Below are 22,381 nucleotides of genomic sequence, written 5' to 3'. Positions count from 1 at the left end.
TAAACAAATGCAAATAATCGTATTTAATTTTTAGTTTTGAGGCATGACTATTTGAAGTTAGACTAACTTAACTGTGGTATTTCACGTATACACTTGCAAATTGATACAAATCAACAATTAGTTCTAATAATAAGTCAACAAAACTATATAAAAAGTAACTTCTTACCTTAATTAAACAGTTTATCACTGTAACTTTTACGAGGTCACGAATGAAATGGTGGTATTTTGACTGGCGCTGTAAAATGACATTTCTGAGAAAAAGTTGGTTGCAGAATTGAAACTTGGCAGTAAATTTAAAAAAAAAAATTAAAATGTCTTATTGTGTAGCATGTCTCATTGTGTACTACTCTCCCTACGACATTAATGTCCACAAGATATTTATAAATTTCAAACAGGTCTACCACTTAATTAATAGAAAAAGGTTATATCAAATATTTCAGAGCTTTAACATCCCCCAAAATTACATTCGACTAGTAAAAGCAACAATGCACTCGTGAACAGCAACTTTCAGAGTACAAAATGAGCTCGCTGAGTACTTAAATTCAATAGTCAAAGCATTGAAACAAGGAGACGAGCTGGCACCAACACTATTCAAACTGACTCTTGAATATGTGATAAGATAGCTGAATATAGGAAGAGGTAATCTCCTAACAAATAAATCAATACAGATTGCCGCCTATGCCGATGACATTAGCATGATGTCTTGATGTCTTGCAGAACAGAATAGGCGGCAGAAATAAATATTCAAAGACAAACAAACATAATGGGCAAGAGCTAGGGGAAACAGGCCCACAGTTGAATTAGAGGACGATATTGAAACTGTAGAAAGTTCCAAATATCTAGGAGTTACATTAAACACGGATGGAACAGAAAAACAAGGGGAACAAAGCTTACTTGTCACTCGCTAATGTTTCGCTGAAGAGAGAGAGAAAGAGAGAGAGAGATAGAGAGAAATCATCAGGAAGAAACATAAATTCCAAACTACTACCTATAAAACTCAAATATAATCCAGCATTACGAAATAAACTTTGTTGACAATGGATTTAAATCAAACCAATGAAAATTTTTTTTCGGTATAAATAAAATTTTTATTTTTATGTTTTAGTTGGCTTCTACCATTTTTTGTGAAAGGTTACAAGAAAGATCTCACCGAAGATGATATGTATGAACATAGAAGTTGCCACGAATCGGGCAAGTTGGGTGACCAGCTGCAACAGAAATGGAATAAACAACTACGCAAGAAGAAACCGTCATTAATAAAAGCCTGTGCCTCCAGTTTTGTTTTAGATCTATTAGGCATCAATTGTATCATAATCATTGCAGAAGTCATAAGGTAAGTAAAACTAATTTTTTTTTTTATTTCGAATTAACGTGTTTCGACATCTTTGGTCATTGACACAGGAGAAAAGGTTTACAATAGTATCTACAGAGTTGTGATACAGAGTTTACAATAGTAAAGAATAACAATATTATGTAAATTATATTTTGTTAAACAACTGTGTAGTTCTTAAGAAGTCTATTAGGCTCTTGAATCGGCTTAAGCAGTTTAGAAGTTCTTTTAGATTGTGGGTTATATTGTTGGCAATGCGAGTAGCCTGACATTCTGTGAGGATGTGCTAGACGGTAATACGGAATATCGTTGCAGTGAGAGCATAACTGTTGGTCTGTAGAGGATATAAGGTGACCGTGTGTCAATCGTGAGTGTCCTATTCTCAATCTTCGTATTGCTATCTTCTCTTTTCTGTTCAGGGATGCTAGGGATAAATAGCTGTTAACATTAGGTTGTCTTTCTCTGAGCTTTGTGTCTTTGGTGATCTAAAGTTTCTGCCACTTGCCTTGGATATTCCTTTTGAATTTTGATTTTATATCTTCTTGGAGCTGAATGCTGTAGACGGGTAAGTTAGATGTAGATTCTTCTTTTGCAGCACCGCAAGCCATCTCATTTCTTTGGATGCCGATATGAGAAGGGACCCATATTATTGTTTTTGAAGTCACTTTTGAAGTGGGAGATGGATCGATTCTAATATTTTTTGCACTAGGTGATTTTGATTGAAAATATTTTCTAACGAATGAATGAACTCGAGAGCTTTTGAAATACTGAAGAGTTCTCCTGAAAACACGCTACATTTGTTGGATATTCGGTATTGTCCTAATACTGTATCAACTGTAGTGACAGAACAGCCAACTCCATCTGCATTTCCAGATGCATCGGTATAATATATAGATATATGTTCGGATAAATTTCCGCGGTCAGATGAATGAAAATTACTAAGTTCTCGGGAAGAACCGCGTTGAGAATTGAAAACTCGACGTTTCGGCACCCATTTCGGAGCCATTATCAAGAGTGATACGGTTCCGTTCGAGTTCGGGGTCCCAATCGGCCTACTCCCCTCACTCGTGACGTACTAGTATCGTATTCTGTATAAATACAAGAACCGTCACTGAGAAGTAGGCAGATTGAGACCTCAGTGCCGTTTAGGCACTGAGGTGTGGAATAATTTGTTTGAAGGGTGATTTTATATTCACAGATGGCTTTATTAGGCTGTGTTGTTTGAGCTCTTGCATTGATGAAACGTCACTAACGTTTTGCATTTGGATAGTTGCTGTTTGGTGACAGAGAGGTTACAAGTGTCTATTGCCTTCCTACATGCGATTGTCAAGGGCATTAGTGATCAAAGTTCTTAGGGTTCATGAAAAATTTTTATTCGATATGGGGAATGGAACAATTTGGACTATTTGTTTACAAGGAATAAGGGATATAATGGTTCTTATTTTGTTATGTATGATAACAAATCTTATTCGTTATGGAATGTATATATTGGCCTTTACCGGTAAATGGTCTGATCCATATTCGATTGCCTAATGTACCCTTACGTGCTTAATTATCAGCTTAGATTATTGCAATAGTCAATAATGCTTCCCTAAATTCCATGTGGTTGGTATCATGTTTATTTCTGACTAGATTTATGTGAAAAGGAACTGTTCATAATTTTTGAGCATTGGCTTTCCCATAAATCTATCAATCTTTGACCACTATCATCTTCAAATGACTACTTTTGCTGGATTTTCCCGTACCTTAAGATCTCCTAAAAGGAGTAATAGCTTTTTTCTTGGTTTCAGTAAGTACTGCGACATCAACCTTCATTATTTACAACTATTTAAATACTTTGTGTCTTTTTTACCAATACCTTGAATATTCCAGGTAACGATATTCTTTATCTGTTTTTTCTTTATTTTATTATCTTTGATCTATCCTTATTTCAAGCCTCTTAATGAAAGTTTTTAACCATTTAAGAAAATTTTTTCTGAAAGAAGAGGGGTTGGCTCATCGTTTCAACCACCAACCTGGAAGACCATAACTGAAACATTCCAATTTCTTGGCGCTGGAAACTCCTCATTTACCCTCTTCCGTTAGCTTCATAACGTACATCCATTGTACGCCATGCATTTAGCAGGAGTTACCAGAAGGACGTAAAAGTAGGATTTGTCAGTACGTTCTGATAAACTGTGGACATTTCTCCAAGTTTTAACACAGACAAGGCTTCAGCAACCTTCCAATACTTCGACGATTCAATACCAACCATTTAACCCACATTTCAACAAGAACATTTGTACCAGTATTAAATAAATAGTGTAGATAAGTTAAATGATTATTTACACCTAACCTAACCTAACCTAAACCGTGAGATTGATTTTGTCGTATTACATTATTATCGTATTTGCATCCCCATCATGTCCTTCCATAGGTTCCTCATCTAATTCGCCAAATATTTACTTTTAAAAACTAACCTTTTTGAAAGTACTAAAAGTTTCTAACAATCTTAATATTTTGTAGGATATCTCAGCCATTCCTTATTGCAGAACTTTTAAAAGTGTACGAGTCCAAGCAGCTAGATGAAGAAAGAAGTGAAATCTACCTGTATGCTTCTTTAATCGTTCTCACTTCCTTTGTAGCAGCCAACATGGGACATAACTTCAATTTAAGACTTATGCAGTTAGGTACTCACTTATGCTTATATTTTTACATTTTGCACACTGGACCTGACCATTATTATACATAATGTACGACATCAAATAAAAAACTTTTGTGTAAGCTTTACTACGTACTAAAAGATAATTAAATACATCCCTATAATTTATAATACAGGGTAGGATATCTCAAAGCTGACGTCCTTGCCTATCGGTTTTAAATCAGCAGACTCCTTTATAAATAAAACAAGTGGAAATTAAAGTGTAAAGTAATATACTTTGAAACCTGAAGAATATATGTTCAGACTAAAATAGCAAGAAAATATTTGTCAAAATATATCAACTAAAATATTTCAACTCTCCCCATAGCTGAAGTTTAATGATTGTGTAATACCACATAGTGTGTGGGATGATTGGAAAATATTATCTTGATTTATTATGATTATTATTATTATGATTATGTCTTGCAGCAAGACATAATAACATGGCAGTTACAGAAACAATACTAACGGATGACCTTGCCATTATATGAGAATACTTTCGCAAATGGAGGCTACGGCCTAATGCGACGAAAACCGAAGTGTGCTGTTTCCATCTAAATAATGCCCAAGCCAACAAAAAACTGTCCGTTCACTTTGAAGACAGACTACTAACTCATAACTCAACACCAAAATATCTTGGAGCGACTCTTGACAGAACTTTAAGTTTTAAAGAACACCTACAAAGAACGGCAGCAAAACTGAAAACGCAAAATAATATAATCCAAAAGCTATGTGGTACCACATGGGGGTCCGCAGCCTCCGTACTCAAATCATCTGCTATCGGACTTGTATACTCGACAGCTGAATATGCTTCCCCAGTATGGCTCAATAGCAAACACACAAAGATTATTGACACCCAATTAAACCAGACAATGCGAATGATTTCAGGTACAATTAGACCAACACCCAACTATTGGCTTCCCATCCTGAGTCACATTCCACCGCCAAAACTACGAAGAAGTCACTCCCTTTTCAGAGAATATCGAAAAATCCAGTCGAACCATCAACTACCCATCCACCATGATAAGCTTGATATCGAAATGAACAGACTGCGCTCCAGATATCCTGTCATGTTAAGGGCCACCTCCTTACATCAGGAACATTTCGACCTCACCAACGCTTGGAGAAGACAATGGGAACGCGACTCACCACAGGAAGCACAGCAAAGGGCCTGTATCGATCAGAAACCGCCAGGCTTTGAACTGACCCGGAGTACATGGACAACGCTAAACAGAATAAGAACAAGAAGCGGTAGATGTGCTGACAGCTTACATAAATGGGGAAAAGCCCTTACTCCGGAGTGTGACTGGTGCGCAACGACAGACCGTCCGTCACATTGTTGAAGAATGCCCCCGAAGGCGATTCCCTGGAGTTTTTGACGAGTTCCTGAATGCGACCGAAAATGTTTTAGACTATATTAATGCATTAGATGTTCGTTTGTAATACTCCATGTAATGTTTTATATTGCTTTTTAAATATGTGTTCTTATTGTATGCCATACGATAAAAAAAAGAAATAAAAAAAATATCTTGATTGGTCAGGTCTAGCTGTAATCTAGCCAGATCTTTACTTATACTCAGTGTCATATTTCAGGTATGCAAATGCGTGTAGCATCATGCTCCCTTATATACAGAAAAGCTCTAAAGTTGAGCAAGTCTGCTTTGGCTGAAACTACAATAGGACAAATGGTCAACTTACTTTCCAACGACGTGTCTCGATTTGACCTGGCTGTTTACTTTTTCCATAACATATATATAGGCCCGATAGAAATATTAATTGTTATGTACTTATTATACGTAAACGTGGGAGGAGCTGCATTAGCAGGAGCTATAGTATTATTATTGTTTATTCCATTTCAATGTAAGTATAATTTTATGCACGTTCTTTATGAAAGTGAATACTTCTTATCGCTCGGTATGATGTTTGGCACTTGCCCGAAATAATATTTAATATGACGCGAAATATCGAGACGCGTGCAGTAACCTTGCAGTATACAGTAATATACATACATATACTCTTATTATAAAAATAAAATTACGTTTAACAACGTCAATTTTTTTTTATAATTCTTTTCACACCACATTCATTAACTGGGTATGTCGTACTTTATCGAATGCCTTATTATAGCCAATAAAACATGGGTATATATCTTGATTGACGTCCAGGCATCTTTGTCTCAGTATATTAAGTGACAAAAGAGCTTCACGTGTTCCTAGGCTTTTGTGAAAACCAAATTGTGTATCATTAACGTCTATGTCCAGTTTGTGATATATTCGGTTATGGATGACTTTTAGTAGTAACTTTAGCACATGAGACATCAAGCTAATGGTGCGGTAGTCGCTGCATCCTCTTGCGTTTTTTTTTGGGGAGAAAAATAAAAATCGACGTTAACCACTCTTTGGGTAATACGCCTGAACTATAAATTTGGTCCAAGAGTGTCACTAAAACATCAATGTGCCTCTCATCTAGAATTTTTAGGATTTTTATAGGAAGCATGTCAGGTCCAGGGCTTTTCCCACTCTTCATTGTTTTTAATGCGTGAAATATTTCTTCTTTTGTAATAGATGGACCTATTTCTTCTGACGTAAGTTCTATTTGCTCCAGATCTCCAAAGTGCACCAGTGGGATTTTGTTTTCTTAGTCCTGCCAATTCTTTAACTTTCTGGTGTAGGTTAAACAGATCATACTTATTTTGAAGGTCTTCGATCTCTTTTTCATTTCTCTTCAAAGTATTTTTGTTTTGCCTGCTTTATCATCTTCCTGATCTTGTGGTTTATCTCTCTGTATTTATTATTGTCTTTGTTTTTAAATTGTCTTCGTTGTTCCATCATATTGAGTATCTCGTCATTCATCCATTCCTCTTATCTCATTGCGGAAGTCTTTAGTAGTTCTTTACAGGCTGCCAGTAGACAATGTTTCTCAGTACTCGTCAATGTTATTGGTGTTTGTGTTCAATTTGCTGCAGTTCATGTTGGAGGTATTCTTTTACGTTACGTTCTTTAAGTTTTCTTGTGTCTATTGTAGGGATTCTTTGATGTCTTTTAATATTCTTAAGGGTGACTGTAATCTTGGCGATAAGTGGATTGTAATCTGAGGCCACGTCTTTTCTAGGATATGCTATTATGGCTTTTACAGCATTACGTTATCTTTCATTGATCATAATGTAGTCTATCTGGTTCCTGACTACTTTCTTCGATGTATCTACGGGCGATCGCCATGTATACAGTCGTCTGTTTGGTAATTTGAAAAATAACATAACTTTACGAGAATAGTAAAAACAACAATTTTAGTTTCACATACAAACAGTCATGTATAATCCTTTGGATTAAAGTCACTAAAACCGTGGCTATCTTCACGTCTATTTACTTTTTTTAGAAAATTAAAAAAATGAAGAAATTGCAAGGGGAATTAAAAAATAATAAATCCAGATAGCAGCTGCACAATAGAAGAAAAAACAGGAAGATAAACTAGGGAAACTACACATTTTTGTATAGTGGCATCAATAAAAGGAGAGAAAAAGAAGTGAACTTCTATCTCTTTGGAAACATTAGAGACAAGATAATGAATTTTATTCCATTAAATACACTCGCGATCATAAAAACCGGGTCATCTTGAAAATTTCAAGTTTCTTAAATATTTTTGCCTCTGGTGCAGTAATAACCTTTTTTTTGGTTAAAGTATTTTTTATTTGTCATCAATGTTTGTTTAAAAAAAATGGTTTTTTATTGTTTTTATTGAAAAAACAGAAAACAAATTAAATTGTTGATAAAACAGACATGTGAAAAAAAATAGAAAATACAGAACGTGGTAAAAAATCAGTGAAATTTCAATGACCAATATCGTGTATTGCCTCCCCTTGCTCTAATAACCTCTTGCAGACGACGGGGTATACTCTCAATTTTTCTCCGGATTACATGTTGTGGTATGTTATTCCACTCTCTCACTAACAGATCCTTAAGCTCCTGTGCGTTGTTAGGTGGAGGTGTATGAGTTTGAATACATTTTTTCAAATCGTCCCAGAGGTGTTCGAGGGGATTCAGGTCCGGAGACCTAGCTGGCCAGGGTATCCTCGTAATTCCAACTTCGTCCAAGTATTACATACTGATCCTGGCAACGTGCGGTCGCATGTTGTCCTGCATAAAACGGCGTTTTCTCCAAGCCCTGCCATATTGGGCATAACATGTTCTTCCGGAATCTCCGTAATGTACCTTCGTGCAGTTAGGGACCCATTTTCGATGAAGGGTAATTCTGTGTGGAAGTCGGAAGATATACCTCCCCAAGCCATGACCGAGCCTCCACCAAATGGCATTCTTGGAGCAATGCAAGCTTGTGAAAATCGTGCACCTTCTTCTTCTTCTTCTTCTCGTGCCACTCCTAGCGGAGATTGGAAATCATCAGGGCCACTGCGACTTTGTTAGCAGCGCGCCTAAAAAGTTCAATCGAACTACACCTGAACCATTCACGTAGATTACGAAGCCACGATATTTTTCTTCTTCCCACACTTCTTTTGCCCTTAATTTTGCCCTGCATGATATTTCTTAAAAGTTCGTACTTTTCACCTCTCACAATGTGCCCCAAGTATTCCATCTTTCTAGTTTTTATCTCATTTAGAATTTCGCATCTTTTGTCTAAAGTTTGGAGTACTTGCGTGTTAGTGACGCGGTCCATCCATGATATTCTGAGAATGCGCCTATAGCACCACATCTCGAAAGCTTCGATGTTTTTTGTGCACCGGTTCTCCTCAAAACTCTTACACGTCCATCGGATCCAGTTAGGCAGAAACGGGATTCATCTGAGAATAACACTTTGCTACAATCGTTAATTCCCCAATGCGCGTCCGGATCGGGTCCGGTTTCGTAAAGCCTGAAACACAAGGAAACGGTCATCTAGTGCCTTGGTCGTTCTTCTTCGTCCAGAACCAGGTCGCCTGGTTAGCAAACTTGCCTCCTGAAAGCGTTAAAGCACTCGTTGAACCGTAGAAAAGCTTAGGCCAACAGTTCTTGCGACTTGCCGTTGAGTGTGACCGTCTTCCAAAAGTGCAACAATTTGTGCCGTTTTAACAACAGTCAAAGGCATTTTTGTCAAAAAATAAACACTAATAATGGCACTAATAAACACTAATGGTGGCAATAATAAACGTTTGTCCGTTGCATTTGAACAGAAAGTCGAAGTACAAACGAGACATTTAAAACAAGCGGAGTTACAGGTAGCGTTTATTTTGGGAAGTGTGCACTTTACCGCGAAATCGGCACTATTGGAATTCTTTGTTACAAAGGAAACCGCAACAATTCTCAGAAACATGCATTAGTTTGTATTTGTGTTATTATTTACGATAAAGCTCGTTAAAAATGAAATATCGGTGATTTTCAAGGTGACCCGGATTTTATGATCGCGAGTGTAATAAGCAAGAATCTACTAACAACAATAAATGTATATGCACCGACAAAATATAAAAAATAAGGCTTAGAACTTACGGAAGTATGAAACAAGATACAAGAAAAAGATAAAATAGTAATCATGGGATACCTAAATGCTCAATGTGCAAAGAAGAACATCACGAAAGAGTAGTAGGAAATTGAAACTCTAGACAAACACATGATAATGGGAACAAAATATGTCAGTTTGGTAGATATAATGAACTTAAGATTTCTAGCATCAAAAGTTGAACATAAAATGATAGCTAAATATCTAAGACACTCAACTGGTAATAAAGGAAATCAAATTTGATTTGATAGTATATCACATATTAGCTTAAAATTATTAGCTCCATATTAGCTTGAAATGAAATATTAAGACCATGGACACCTGAACGTTTAGGCGACAAACACAGATACGGACCACTATACGATGATATAAACAATGAAATCGAAAAAATACTAAAATCTGAATGTGTTTGTATGTCATTCATGCGCAATTCAAATTCAAAACCACTTTTATTTAAATATCTTCCTGGAGTCTGGCTCCATCCAACTGTCCACTATACACCTCAAAATAAATTGAGCTCTTCAGCTAACTTAACTATTATGTAGCCACTAACCTTTATTAATAATTATACCTATTTCATTTTCAGCTTGGTTGGGTAAAAAGACATCACAATTTAGGCTTCAAACTGCCAACAGAACTGACGAGAGAGTAAGACTGATGAACGAAATCATAGCGGGAATACAAGTAATCAAAATGTACACTTGGGAACAACCATTTGCTAAATTAGTAGAATTTTCGAGAAAGTAAGTACTTTAATATTGTTTGGCTAATTACGTTATGGTTTACTGACTTACATGGTAACCAATCTCATCTCTTTTTTTTTTGGGAGGTGAGAATCTTCAAAAGACCTCTGGGAAGGTGTCCCAGGTGTGTTGGATTCGGACGACTACCCCTTACCGTAGTTGACCGCCTACCAACTAAACTCACCCCCTCTTTCTCCAACCGACGGGCCTGGGACCGCTCTTAGCGAGCATTACCATCTGACCCGTCAGCTTTGCTCATAACTCCCATCTGCCGCTCTCCGTCTGCGCTCCGTGATTGCCATAGCAACCCAGTCGCGCCACCCTACTCACGTCTGCACCGGACTTGGTCTGTAAGGTAACCATCCTTGTGCAGAGCGATAGGCAGGAAGGAGCGACCGCGCCGCTATTTCAACCATCTTGAACTTAACGAGAAAGGTCAGAGAACAGGTACAAGCAACTCCAGACATTCCTATTCCACCCCCGGGGGGTGGTACGTTCATTTCTCCATCTACACTAGCCCATTACTTAGTAATAGGCTGCTCCAAAAGTAGACACACAGCGTACACTAGATACAAGGAAAGTCAAAACAAAACGAAACAACACGTATGTAAATTGTGTAAATTCATTTAAGATTTCGGCATCAGTAGTGGAAGCTGAATAGTGGCTCACCCCACTGACGCCGACAGATACGACACATTAAAATAAACAGTTCACCTTTGTTGCCGTCTCCTCTCTTTCTCTTGTGTTTTATGGTTTCTGTCACAAAACCAATGATCAAGTCAAAGATTCTTTTGTTTTCAATTGCTTTATTCATTAGTTCATGTGGCTCACCTAGAGGTGACCCCAGACCCAGCTGCAGCAATGTTCGCCCCACATTGTATGCAGGGCATACGAATACCACATGATGCGCGTCATCCACCACTCCACACTCGGGATACAGATCGTCCTCGGTCTTCTTTATTCTATATGTATAAGACCGGAAAGATCCATGTCCCGTCATAAATTGGGTGAAGTAGTAGTTGACACGTCTGTGTTTACACTCATTCCTCCTTGCTACATCTGGGATAAGGGCCCTTGTCCAGGCAGCCTTGTCTGTTTCCCTTGACCATTGGTCCTGCCAGATCTCCAAAATCCTTTTTCTTTCTTGTGTTCCTGAACCTAAAGCTCCATTGCCCCTTTGGTGCATCCGAACTCTTTCATTAGCCAGGATATGCACCGGCACAGCACCGGCCACTACTTGTAAGGCAATGGTTGATACGGTCCTGTACGCGCTGCATACCCTGATCAATGGTTTCCTCTGTGCCCTAAGAAGCATGTCTTTATATTTTGTTTTGTTTAGGATCTCATGCCACACTGGAGCCCCATACAGTAAGATGGACATGATTGACTGTAGTATAACTGATCTTTTGTGTGACCCGGGGCCTCCTATATTCGGCATTATCTTATTAAGAGTCGAGGTCCTCTCTTCCGCCTTCCGACATGCTTCTTGTATGTGGTGTCTGAATGCGATTTTGTCGTCTAGTATGATTCCCAAGTATTTGACGGTCTTCTGGGGTCCTAGGTCGAAGCCTCTGAACCGAAAATTTACGTTTTTTCTATCCCGTGGTCCCCTCAAGATGATTACCTCTGTCTTTTCTACTGCAATGTTTAGGTCATTTCTCTCTATTCTATTCTCTCTCTAACCAATTTCATCTAAGATTATATTGACAAAAGGTATGACAAGTTTTTTTTATTTGAGTTGATACTTCTGTTGGTTAATATTTGTATTGGGAATAAACCACAATTTTACTTTAAAACAAATTTATTTTGACGTGTAGTCCCTTTGCTTCTTCACATTGTTCTAATATCAATTTTTAACATAGCATAGCATAACAATTTTTAAGCAACATACTTGCTTTGCTTCCTTTTAACCGCATTCAATCACTTTTTCCGCTATATCCGGTACGAACCGCAATGGCGCTTTTTAGTCCAGTAGATAATGCTTTCGTACTGTCTTCTGGATCTTAAAATTTTCAGTCGTTTAATGTTTTCCGCACTGTCCCGTCACTTAATAGAGGTAGCATAACTCCAAGTGTCATTGTTATCTATCGGTAAATTTCTTGACTAAATCGATAAAGATCGATTCTACCAATGCATCATCATCATCAGTGGTTCGACAACCCTTTTTTGGTCTTGGCTTGTTCCAGGATTTTTCTTCATCATGATTTTTTTCTCCAATATTTTATCTGTAAGGATGTTATATCATTTTCTATTTGTTTTATGTATATCAGATTCGGCCATTCAGTCTTTCTCTTGTTCTTTTTCCTTTTGGCACTTGTTTGCTTGTATTGTTTTGTATTTTGCCTTCTTCCATTCTTTCCACATGTCCCATCCAACGCAACAGTTCTATTTCAATAAATATTATCTTCTTTTTGTTTTGCTCGGTTTTTAAAATTTTGATGTTTTCGTAGTCAAATTTGTGTTTCTTCCCATTTTCATGTTTTGTAAGCACAGTGTTGTTCTTCTTGTCATATTTGTGAGCACGAATTCTAGATTGAAGCAGTTGACTAGTTTGCCCAATATAGATACAATAAAATTCCAATAAAAGTTGCCATTGACATCATTAAAAAGTCATAAGTGGAATGACAGAAAAGAGTACACTAACATCCCATTGCAAGAATTCCAATCATCTGTAGAGTTAACATTAAACTCAATATACTTTTTATATAAGGACGAAATATACCAACAAATAGATGGATGTGCAATGGCTGCAAGTATTTCTAGTGTTCTCAACTGGTTCTGGAAGATTTAGAAGAATCTGTCATGAGTCATTTGGATTTTAATGTACCATTCTTCTACCGCTATATCGATTACTGTATCCCAACAAATAAATTGAACGAAATTTTAGATAATTTTAACAGTTACCATCCAAAACTAAAGTTTACTATAGAAACTGAACAAGATAATAAAATAAATTTTCTGCATATCACCTTACATCACCTTACATAATAACCACGCAGTTAAAACCATGTGGTTTACAAAAGAAACATAGTTTTTCACGATATCTCAACTATAAATCTCATCATCCATTCTCCCTTAAGAAGTTTGTAATTATAAGTCTTGCTGATTGATCTATTAAACTAACAGATCTAGAATACAGACCAACTGCAATAAAAAAAAAACAAAAAATGCCCTTCTACATAATGCATATCCCGAACACCTAATCGAAACTATTTTCAAATCAAAGACTAAATAAATTTTACAACAATACAAATAACAATAAACCCAACAGTATCAAGACTTCGTATAGAACTCTTCCATATATAAAAGGTTTATCCGAACAACTAACGAATCTTTTAGCCAAACATAACATAACAGTGACTCACAAAGACAACAACCTTTTAAATAAATATTTCACTATACTAAAAACGCTAACTCCAAAACTCAAAAAATGACATGTTGTTTACGAGATACCATGTATTAACTGTGAAGGTGTCTATATTGGGCAAACCAGTCAGCTGCTTCAATCTAGAAATATCTTCAAATCTTCAAAAATATGACAAGAACAACATCACTGCGCTCACAAAACATGAAAATGGGAAGAAACATACATTTGAATTTGAAAACATTCAAATTTTAAAAACCGAGCAAAACAAAAAGAGGAGGGAGATAAACGAATCAATAGAAATAAAAAAGAAATACCAACGCAATCCACCACAAAAAAGATACACAGAACCTAAATAAAATATATTTCAATCTAAATAATACCATAAAATACTCTAACTAAAGCTCGGATTTATAGGCAACAAAAATTGAAGAAAAGGCGCCTATATAGGCAAAGATTTTTATTAAAAAAGGCAGGAATTTAACATTTAGGCAAAATATAGGCAATAAAGGAATATAACTTAGTATTTATTGTACAAAGTGAATTAACGTAATATTAACTTAAGGCAGGTATATTTACACATCATAATCATAACATTAGTATAAATAAACTAGTAACTAAATAACTCTAAATTAATAATTAAACATCGTAACCACTTAAAATTTTATCATTAATAGAAACAACTAAATGTTTTTCAATGTTTTCGGTCTTAAAACTATGTCTTCGATCACTTAAAATTAATTTGTACATTGAAAACGAACGTTCGACATCGACACATGTAATTAGAGCATATTTCAGAGCGGATAATAAATCTGGCATAATTTGAAATTCCTCGGAAAATGTCCCATTCAAAACTTTAGCAACATTAGATAAAAACGAAAAACCTTCATTCTTGTCGAAAACATATTTCATTTTTTTTTTAATTAATTGACCGTTACTTCCAGGTGCCGATTTAATTTTCGTCTTTAAATTATCTATTAATTTTACTGACTCACATAAATTTATCTCTTGTTTTTCTAATAAGGTAATTGTGGTAACGATTAATTTAAAATTGTCATTGATATAAGCCTGTTTCAATTTGGGATTTTTTAATATTTTTTTTGCTTCTCGAATGGCTTCGGAAATATCATCATCAAATTCTGACATAACTAATTCTATTTCATTGCAGTGTTCAAAGTAAAAAAAAACTGCTGCGAGCCAGGTTCCCTACCTTGTTTAGGTGGCAAAGGGACACCGGGAAGTCTTTCGTTATATATTTGCACCCTCAACGGAGCCTTTACAAAAACTTTTTTCATAAAATTTATAAAATTATTTACCAACGGAAACAGATTTCTTATTTCTTCAGCAATTCTATTTACCCCGTGGGCTACACAAGTGCAATGAATTAAATTAGGATAAAAAATCTTTAAATTAACAGCAGCTTTTAACATATATGCCGCAGCATCTGAAAGCATTAAAACTATTTTATTCACTGGTATCTTCTTCTTAGAGTGCCATATCCCTACGGAACGTCGGCGACTACCATGCTTATAATATTTTTATACTGATCTCGGTCTTGCGCTACGTGTAGCAATTGGTCCGCTGTCAAACCTGTCCACTGCCGCAAATTCCTCAACCAAGAGAGTTTCTTCCGTCCTATCCATTTCTTTCCTTCGATTTTACCGTTGAGAATTAACCGAAGGAACTCATATCTTGGTCCTCTGATTATATGTCCAAGATATTCTAGTTTACGCCTCTTAATAAGTTCGTTGATGTCCCATTCTTCGAAGAACTTCTTCGTTTCTAGTTCTGCTAGTCCATGGAATTTTTAGTATCCTTCGATACAACCACTTCTCAAACGCCTCGATTTTATTCATGATATCGGCGTTTAAAGTCCAAGTTTCACATCCATACGAAAGTACAGACCACACGTAACATCTTGTAAACTTTTCACGGATTTCCAAAATTAATGAGTTATTGGATAATAGAGGCTTGAATTTTTGAAATGAGTTTCTTGCCTGTTCAATTCTACATCGAATTTCGAAGGATGGATCTAGATTTTGGGTAATCCAACATCCAAGGTATTTGAATCTCTGAACTCTCTGCAGCGGTTTTTGGTTTAATATCAGTTGGGTTGCGCCGATATCCACTTTACTGGTCACCTTGTATTTAGTTTTATCGATATTTATCGACAGTCCCCAATTTGTGCATTCCATGTCAACTCTATTGATTAGCTCCTGCAGATCGTCGATGTTTTCAGCTAGAATCACAGTATCGTCGGCGTACCGTATATTGTTAATTATTTCTCCTCCTATGATAATTCCTTTTTGATCTTTTAAAGCTTCCCTAAATAGATTCTCAGAATACACGTTAAAGAGGGTGGGAGATAGTATACAGCCTTGTCTTACGCCTCGTTCATTCACTGGTATAGCGTTGGGTAAAAAGAGGTTTGTTAAACTATCTTGTATAAATCGACTTATTGTTAAATTGTTTGTTTTTTCCAATTCTTTAACGGCAACTAAATAAGGTTTTCTCGCAAAGTTTTCGTTCAAAATTCCAATCATTAAATTAGCTATATACCTGCCGCATACATCTGTCATTTCATCGTCGATAATATACAAAAAATTGCCCTCTAACTCCCGCTTAATTTTTGAAATACATTCCACATAACATTTTTCCACAGTATGTTTTCTCAATGTACTCTTGTCCGGTAAGGATTTATTAAGATATTTTTCAAAAAAGCATAGGGTTATTAACTTTATATAGAGGAATGTTGGATGCAATCATATCTGGCATAAATCAAATTTAAATGCGTCTTCCTCCTTTTTTTTTTTGAACTGCTTAAACTATCCCGCAGAGATATTTGGACTAACTTAAAGGAATTTAATTTTCCCAAATTACGTTTATGAAGTGGGGTTCCACAATGCTGGTCAATAAAGTACTTTTTTCTACTTGAAATCTGAGAATTTAAAAAAAAAATAATTAGAATTCTAAAACCGCTTTAGAATTTAGTTATGTTGTGGGACGAGAAAAAAAGAGAAAAAATAAAACTTACCGATTTGCCGCATGGTTTACAAAATGCTATCCTTCTAGAGAAAGTTCCGAATAAGCTGCTATCCATAGCCTTAATTTAGATGTCATATTTTCACACAAATGTCTAAAACGTTTTAAAACGTGTTCTTTGCTTTTCGGTATACGCAAGAAAACTAAACTAGGATATAGCAATTTGTGACTAAACTCTGATACACTAACCGACTGTACAACTGATAATAAATTAATAAAGCTTAGGGATTTCCAAATAGTTAACCCTTAAGTCTCAGGTACATTTTCCTAGAAATCTGTTATATAAATAAACCATTGATATTTTATTATTGACCCAAAATTTTATTATAGAATGGTTTAGTAATAGAATAATATCATGGGTAGTACCATGATATTTTAAAAAAGGCAAAAATCGGCGGAATTTACGAAAAAAGGCAAAAAGTGCAAAAAACAATTATAATACTCAAAAAAGGCATTTTGCCTATAATCCGAGCTTTAGTCATAACATAAGTATCTCCACTTTATCTTTTTCGAAAACACCAACCATACGCCCATGTAAATATAATTATATATTAATGACAGTAAACCATGAGATATCAGATATCAATTTTTATTTCTGTCAAATCATTAATGTCAGAGTCCCGTTTTACGTTTTGGTAAATTTTCAACATATTTTACAATAACTTTTTGTTCATAAACTTGTACATTTTAGAATCTTGACAAAGGCAAGGGTTTCCTGCCGGAACTTTGATTTGCCAAGCTACCACACACCTACCACTGTGCCCAGTTTTTACTCCCTCAATACTGTATTGTCCTATTGTTAGATTTTGTAGCTTCCTCATTCTTTCGTTTTTAGATCCTTTGCCAATTATTGGATATGAATTTAGTTGATATTGAAAAGTTAATCGCTGGTTCGTTTGATGGCCATGCCTGGGTTAAGTTGACATAATTAAAACCTATTTTTAGTATATAACAAATTTTTTATAAGCTATTTAACATTTTGCTTGTTTTCTTTTAGGAAGGAGATGAAGTACATCCGATATACCTCAGTTATCAGATCGGTGCTAATGTCATGTATTATTATGCTTCACAGAAGTGCTATAGCAGCTAGCATACTTGTATACGTATTTACTGGAAATGCGTTAACTGCTAGTTATGCTTATACCGTAACATCATACTATAGGCTTTTGTATACAGTTACCAATTTCTTACCCACGGCTATTTCACAAGCCGCGGAATTATATGTCTCTTCACGGAGAATCCAAACATTTTTATTATACGACGAAGTTGAAGACGAGAACTATATAGCTTTAGACGAAAAATCACACAAAGAGAACGGAATTAAAGCATCGTTAGAACTTACCATTAGAAACAAAGAACCAGGTATACACCTCAAAAACGCTTCAGCTAAATGGTTAAAATCTTCTCCTGAAAATAATTTAGAGAAAATCAACATGGAAGTATCTCCCGGAAATGTTGTAGCTGTTGTGGGTCCTGTAGGTAGTGGTAAAACTACTTTATTACATATTATTTTAAAGGAACTTGAATTACAGTCAGGATCTGTGGACGTTCACGGAGTTGTTTCTTATGCATCACAAGAACCCTGGTTATTTGGTGGTAGTATTAGACAAAATATCATTTTTGAACAAAAGTTCGATCAAAATAAATACGACGAAGTAGTTAAAGTATGTGCGTTACAAAGAGATTTTACTCTATTTCCTCATGGTGACAGGACGTTAGCTGGCGAAAGAGGGGTATCACTTAGTGGTGGGCAAAGAGCTAGGATTAATTTGGCTAGAGCTGTGTATAAAGACGCCGATATATATCTACTAGATGATCCTCTATCTGCGGTTGACGCTCATGTTGGAAAACAACTATTCGAAGACTGTGTTACCGGTTACCTCAGCAGCAAATGTGTAGTTATAGTAACCCATCAGTTACAGTACTTAAAAAAGCTCAAACACATATACTTAATGAGAGAAGGGAAGGTTAAATTATCTGGTACATATGCAGATTTAAAAAATTCCAATACAGAATACAGCAAACTTCTTACTGATATAAAAGACGAGGAAGAAACTAGGAAATTGTCGAGAACAAGAACGCTTTCCAGGGAGGAAGAAATGTTCGAAGATAACGAAATTCAAATATTGGAAAAGGAAGCACAAAGTACAGGAAAAATTTCTGGTCGTGTATATATGAACTTTATTAAAGCTTCTGGGCATCTTTTCCATATATTTCTGATAAGTGTGATTTTTATTACCAGTCAGTTTATGGAAAGTTTCTCAGAGTACTACATTACTTACTGGTAAGTTTTTTTTAATTTGTAATTAAGTCCTAATTTTTCCTTTTTTTTTAAATTGACAGTGTTGTTTGTACATGGAGCATTAAAAATTAAATAATTAATATTCTCATCTTTGTACTGTACTGCATATACAGGGTGATAACTTTCGTGACAAATGCCGGTATATCTGTTATTATTTTTTTATAGTAAGTTCATAAGATTATACGGGGGATAAACGCTTTCTTGTAATAACTGAACGTTCGCTATATTTCTTTGTATCACGTATTTGTCACATGCAAGAAATATATGATCTAAGTCACTTATTGTATTGCTCGATTAGCTTTCTGTTGCCAACACCATGCATCTGGCTTACATGTCGCTGACTATGGAATAATATGTGCATCTGGCTTCGCCCTGTATAAAGATATGAAGTAATGGTATATTCAGCAGGACTTCCAACGCTGCAGTAGGAGTTGTTTTTATGGCCCTCGTAATACACAGGCATGCTAGGTTTTGTGTATTACCTAGCAGCCTTATTGCTCCCACTTGCTGCGTATTTGTCCACCACGTCACCGAGCCATAGGTTATCATTGGTCTAATAGCTCTTGTGTATAACCATAGAGTCATTTTGGGGTTAAGTCTCCAATTCTTACCGCACATTCTTCTACATATGCCCAAAGACATAGTAGCTTTCTGTGTGGTTTTCAGAATGTGAGTATTCCATGTAAGCCTATGATCAAAATACATCCCAAGGTATTTTGTTTCTTTGTCAAATGAGATCTGTGTTCTTCTCAGCACTGGTGGTTTTAGGCCTTGTCGTGCTGTTTTTTGGTGAAGTTAACGATTTGTGTTTTCTGAGCATTTACTATTAATCTCTCTTGTTTACACCAGTCGTCAACTGTATTTAGGGCTGCTTTCATTCTCTCAGACACCACCTGAGCAAACTTGCCCCTGACAACTATGGCTATATCGTCAGCATATCGTAGACAATAACAGCCTTTTGTGGACAGATTTCTGTGGAGATCGTCTACCAAGGTTGCATAAAGTAGAGGGAACAGAAGTCCTCCTTGTGGACAGCCTAAACATACTTTTTTGGCCTGGGAGATTTCTTTAGAAAACCCGGGCCTTTCAGCGTTCGGATTTTCTCCAGAAGCTCCCTTCCCTTCGGCTTTAGGAACTGAGATTTTGGCTCTGGAGTTCCCTGGCCCTTCGGCCTCGGGAACCCTTTGGCCCTGAGTTTCTACTATATCTGTTTTTTTTTGAGATTCCATATTGATCCCACGAGTAGCTAGGGAAAGACAGTCAACCCCTCGCAGAGCCCCGCTTGCGAAGGTAAGGTCTAAATATTAAGGGGTGCGACCTGTTGTCCCAAAGGAATCGTTTGCGACACTGTCGCCCCAGTACCTTACAGCCTTCACCACGGTATCTTACGGTTTGGCGTGGGGATTGCTTATCGACTATCTAGTCTAGATCCGCTGAATTTAGTCTCAACAGGGCCACCACGTGAAGAGTGCAATCAAAGATTGATTACACACCCCCAATCATTTTTGGGGGTACACAGCGGTCGTACGAAAACTCGTCCCTTGAGATTTGTTCTTTTCCCGCTCAACTTTACGCCGATTAGAAAAAGAGCACATCCCCTGACCCCACCAAAGAATATTTTGAACATAATACTTAGATAAAACTCATTACCGATGTACAGACACCTCCATTATTGCTTATTTTCCCTAGGTACTGTCCAAATAGAAGTCTTTCTAACGTAATGTTATTAATCTGGTTTTAGTACCAGATTTTACGTTTAACAGATGATTGCTAGAACTTCACTAATTTATAGTACTTAAATAATTGAAATTATTGTATAAATTACATTTTTATTTTAGGGTCAATATTCAGCAAGTGAATTCCCAAAACCAGACTGAAACAGTTACATCAATTCCAAATATAACAGCAAATTTAAATGTAACCTTCAATTCATCTTTGCCGGAATCAATGAAAACCACCGTTCAATCTGAAAACCCTTACGAAGGTTGGTGGTTAACCCCCTTGTTTACCAGTGAATATACTGCCATCTATTATTTACTCGTTGTAATATCTTTGATCATCATGATCTTGGGACGATCACTTTATTTTTATCATTTAGCATTAACATCGTCGACAGCATTGCATAACCAAATGTTTCAGAATATTATTTACAGTCCTATGAGGTTTTTCAACATAAATCCTTCTGGAAGAATATTAAACAGGTTTTCGAAAGATATTGGTGTTATGGATGAAAATTTGCCAATGACTCTTATGGATACTGTTCAGGTAATTTACTGACTTAGTTATTACGGTTGTGGTAGTTGTGATTTATTATTTCTCGGCTATTTAAAATTTGCTTCATCGTTTTTTTCACTGTTTGTTAATCAGGGCAGCATGATCAGTCACATACACACATCAAAATAATCTAGGGGACACCTATATTAATAGCTTTAAATTAATATTTGCTGCAAATACAAAAATAGTACCCGCTTGACTTTCGCAGTATACAGTCGATTGCTCCCGTTATCAATAGTGCTACGGAAAGTGTAAATCAAAAAAACAAAAACGAAACAAATTAGCTTATCAGTGTAATGATAAAATTGGTTAACCAATTGACTAGCGGATAAAAAATGAATACATTACCTGCTTTTAATGGGCCAGGAATTAATTACAACCAACAAATGTCAACAAATAATAGACTTACTCTACAGGATGTCCCACCCTGCAACACATACACACCACACAACACCAGCAACCTCAGAATATTGAAGCTCAACCAATTCCCACACAGTATGCAATAAATAATAGCCAACACGACCATAGAAGATCATTAATTAGCGATGAAGAATTCTTAGGATTTGATGAGAGCGAGCAAAATAAAGAAAATCCTGGGCAAGTAGTCAAAAAAAGTTTGAAAAAAAGAAAAGTGGATGTTACCAATAGACCATCAGAGACAGTAACAAAACACAAATATAGTTCTCTAACGCTCCCAGACCAAGAGGAAGAAGAATCCACTAAATCTAACTAAAACGCAAATAAAACATCAAAAATCACCTCCAATATACGTCTACGGAGTAATTAAATACAATGAAATGATAAAACAAATAGATCTAATAGCAGAAAACATACATCACAAAATCCTTAGCAGACAATACGGTAAAGATAAGTTGCGATACATCAGACACATATAGGAAAATAATAAAATACATAAGGGACAAAAATGTAGTATTCAACTTAAAGAAGAGCGTGCCTATAGAATAGTCATCAAACACCTACACCATACGACGGACATCGATGAAATAAAAACTGAATTAGCAAAAAATGGACACAAGGTTAGAAACGCGATTAATTGCATAGGTGTAACAACGAAACAACCTTTAAACATATTCTTCGTCAACCAGCAGAAAACAACAAAGACATTTACTAACTGACAAATCTTCAAAATAGAGCTATACAA

The 22,381-nt window shown here is 36.0% G+C and overlaps 1 protein-coding gene across 2 annotated transcripts in view; it reads left to right on the top strand.

The window, feature by feature from the left end:
• Positions 1-22,381, top strand: part of LOC140449788 (ATP-binding cassette sub-family C member 4-like) — a 138,012-nt gene that overhangs the window by 97,495 nt on the left and 18,136 nt on the right. For both annotated transcript variants that reach the window (XM_072543137.1, XM_072543138.1), the window contains exons 3-8: positions 1,106-1,333; positions 3,836-3,999; positions 5,604-5,870; positions 10,081-10,237; positions 17,641-18,927; positions 20,784-21,210. In XM_072543137.1, coding sequence (XP_072399238.1) covers positions 1,106-1,333; positions 3,836-3,999; positions 5,604-5,870; positions 10,081-10,237; positions 17,641-18,927; positions 20,784-21,210 — 2,530 coding nt within the window. The remainder of the gene's footprint in view (positions 1-1,105; positions 1,334-3,835; positions 4,000-5,603; positions 5,871-10,080; positions 10,238-17,640; positions 18,928-20,783; positions 21,211-22,381) is intronic.

This window comes from Diabrotica undecimpunctata, chromosome 9, assembly GCF_040954645.1.
Source record: "Diabrotica undecimpunctata isolate CICGRU chromosome 9, icDiaUnde3, whole genome shotgun sequence".
Classification (NCBI taxonomy): Eukaryota; Metazoa; Arthropoda; class Insecta; order Coleoptera; family Chrysomelidae; genus Diabrotica; species Diabrotica undecimpunctata.
This window is presented reverse-complemented; position numbering and strand designations above follow the sequence as displayed.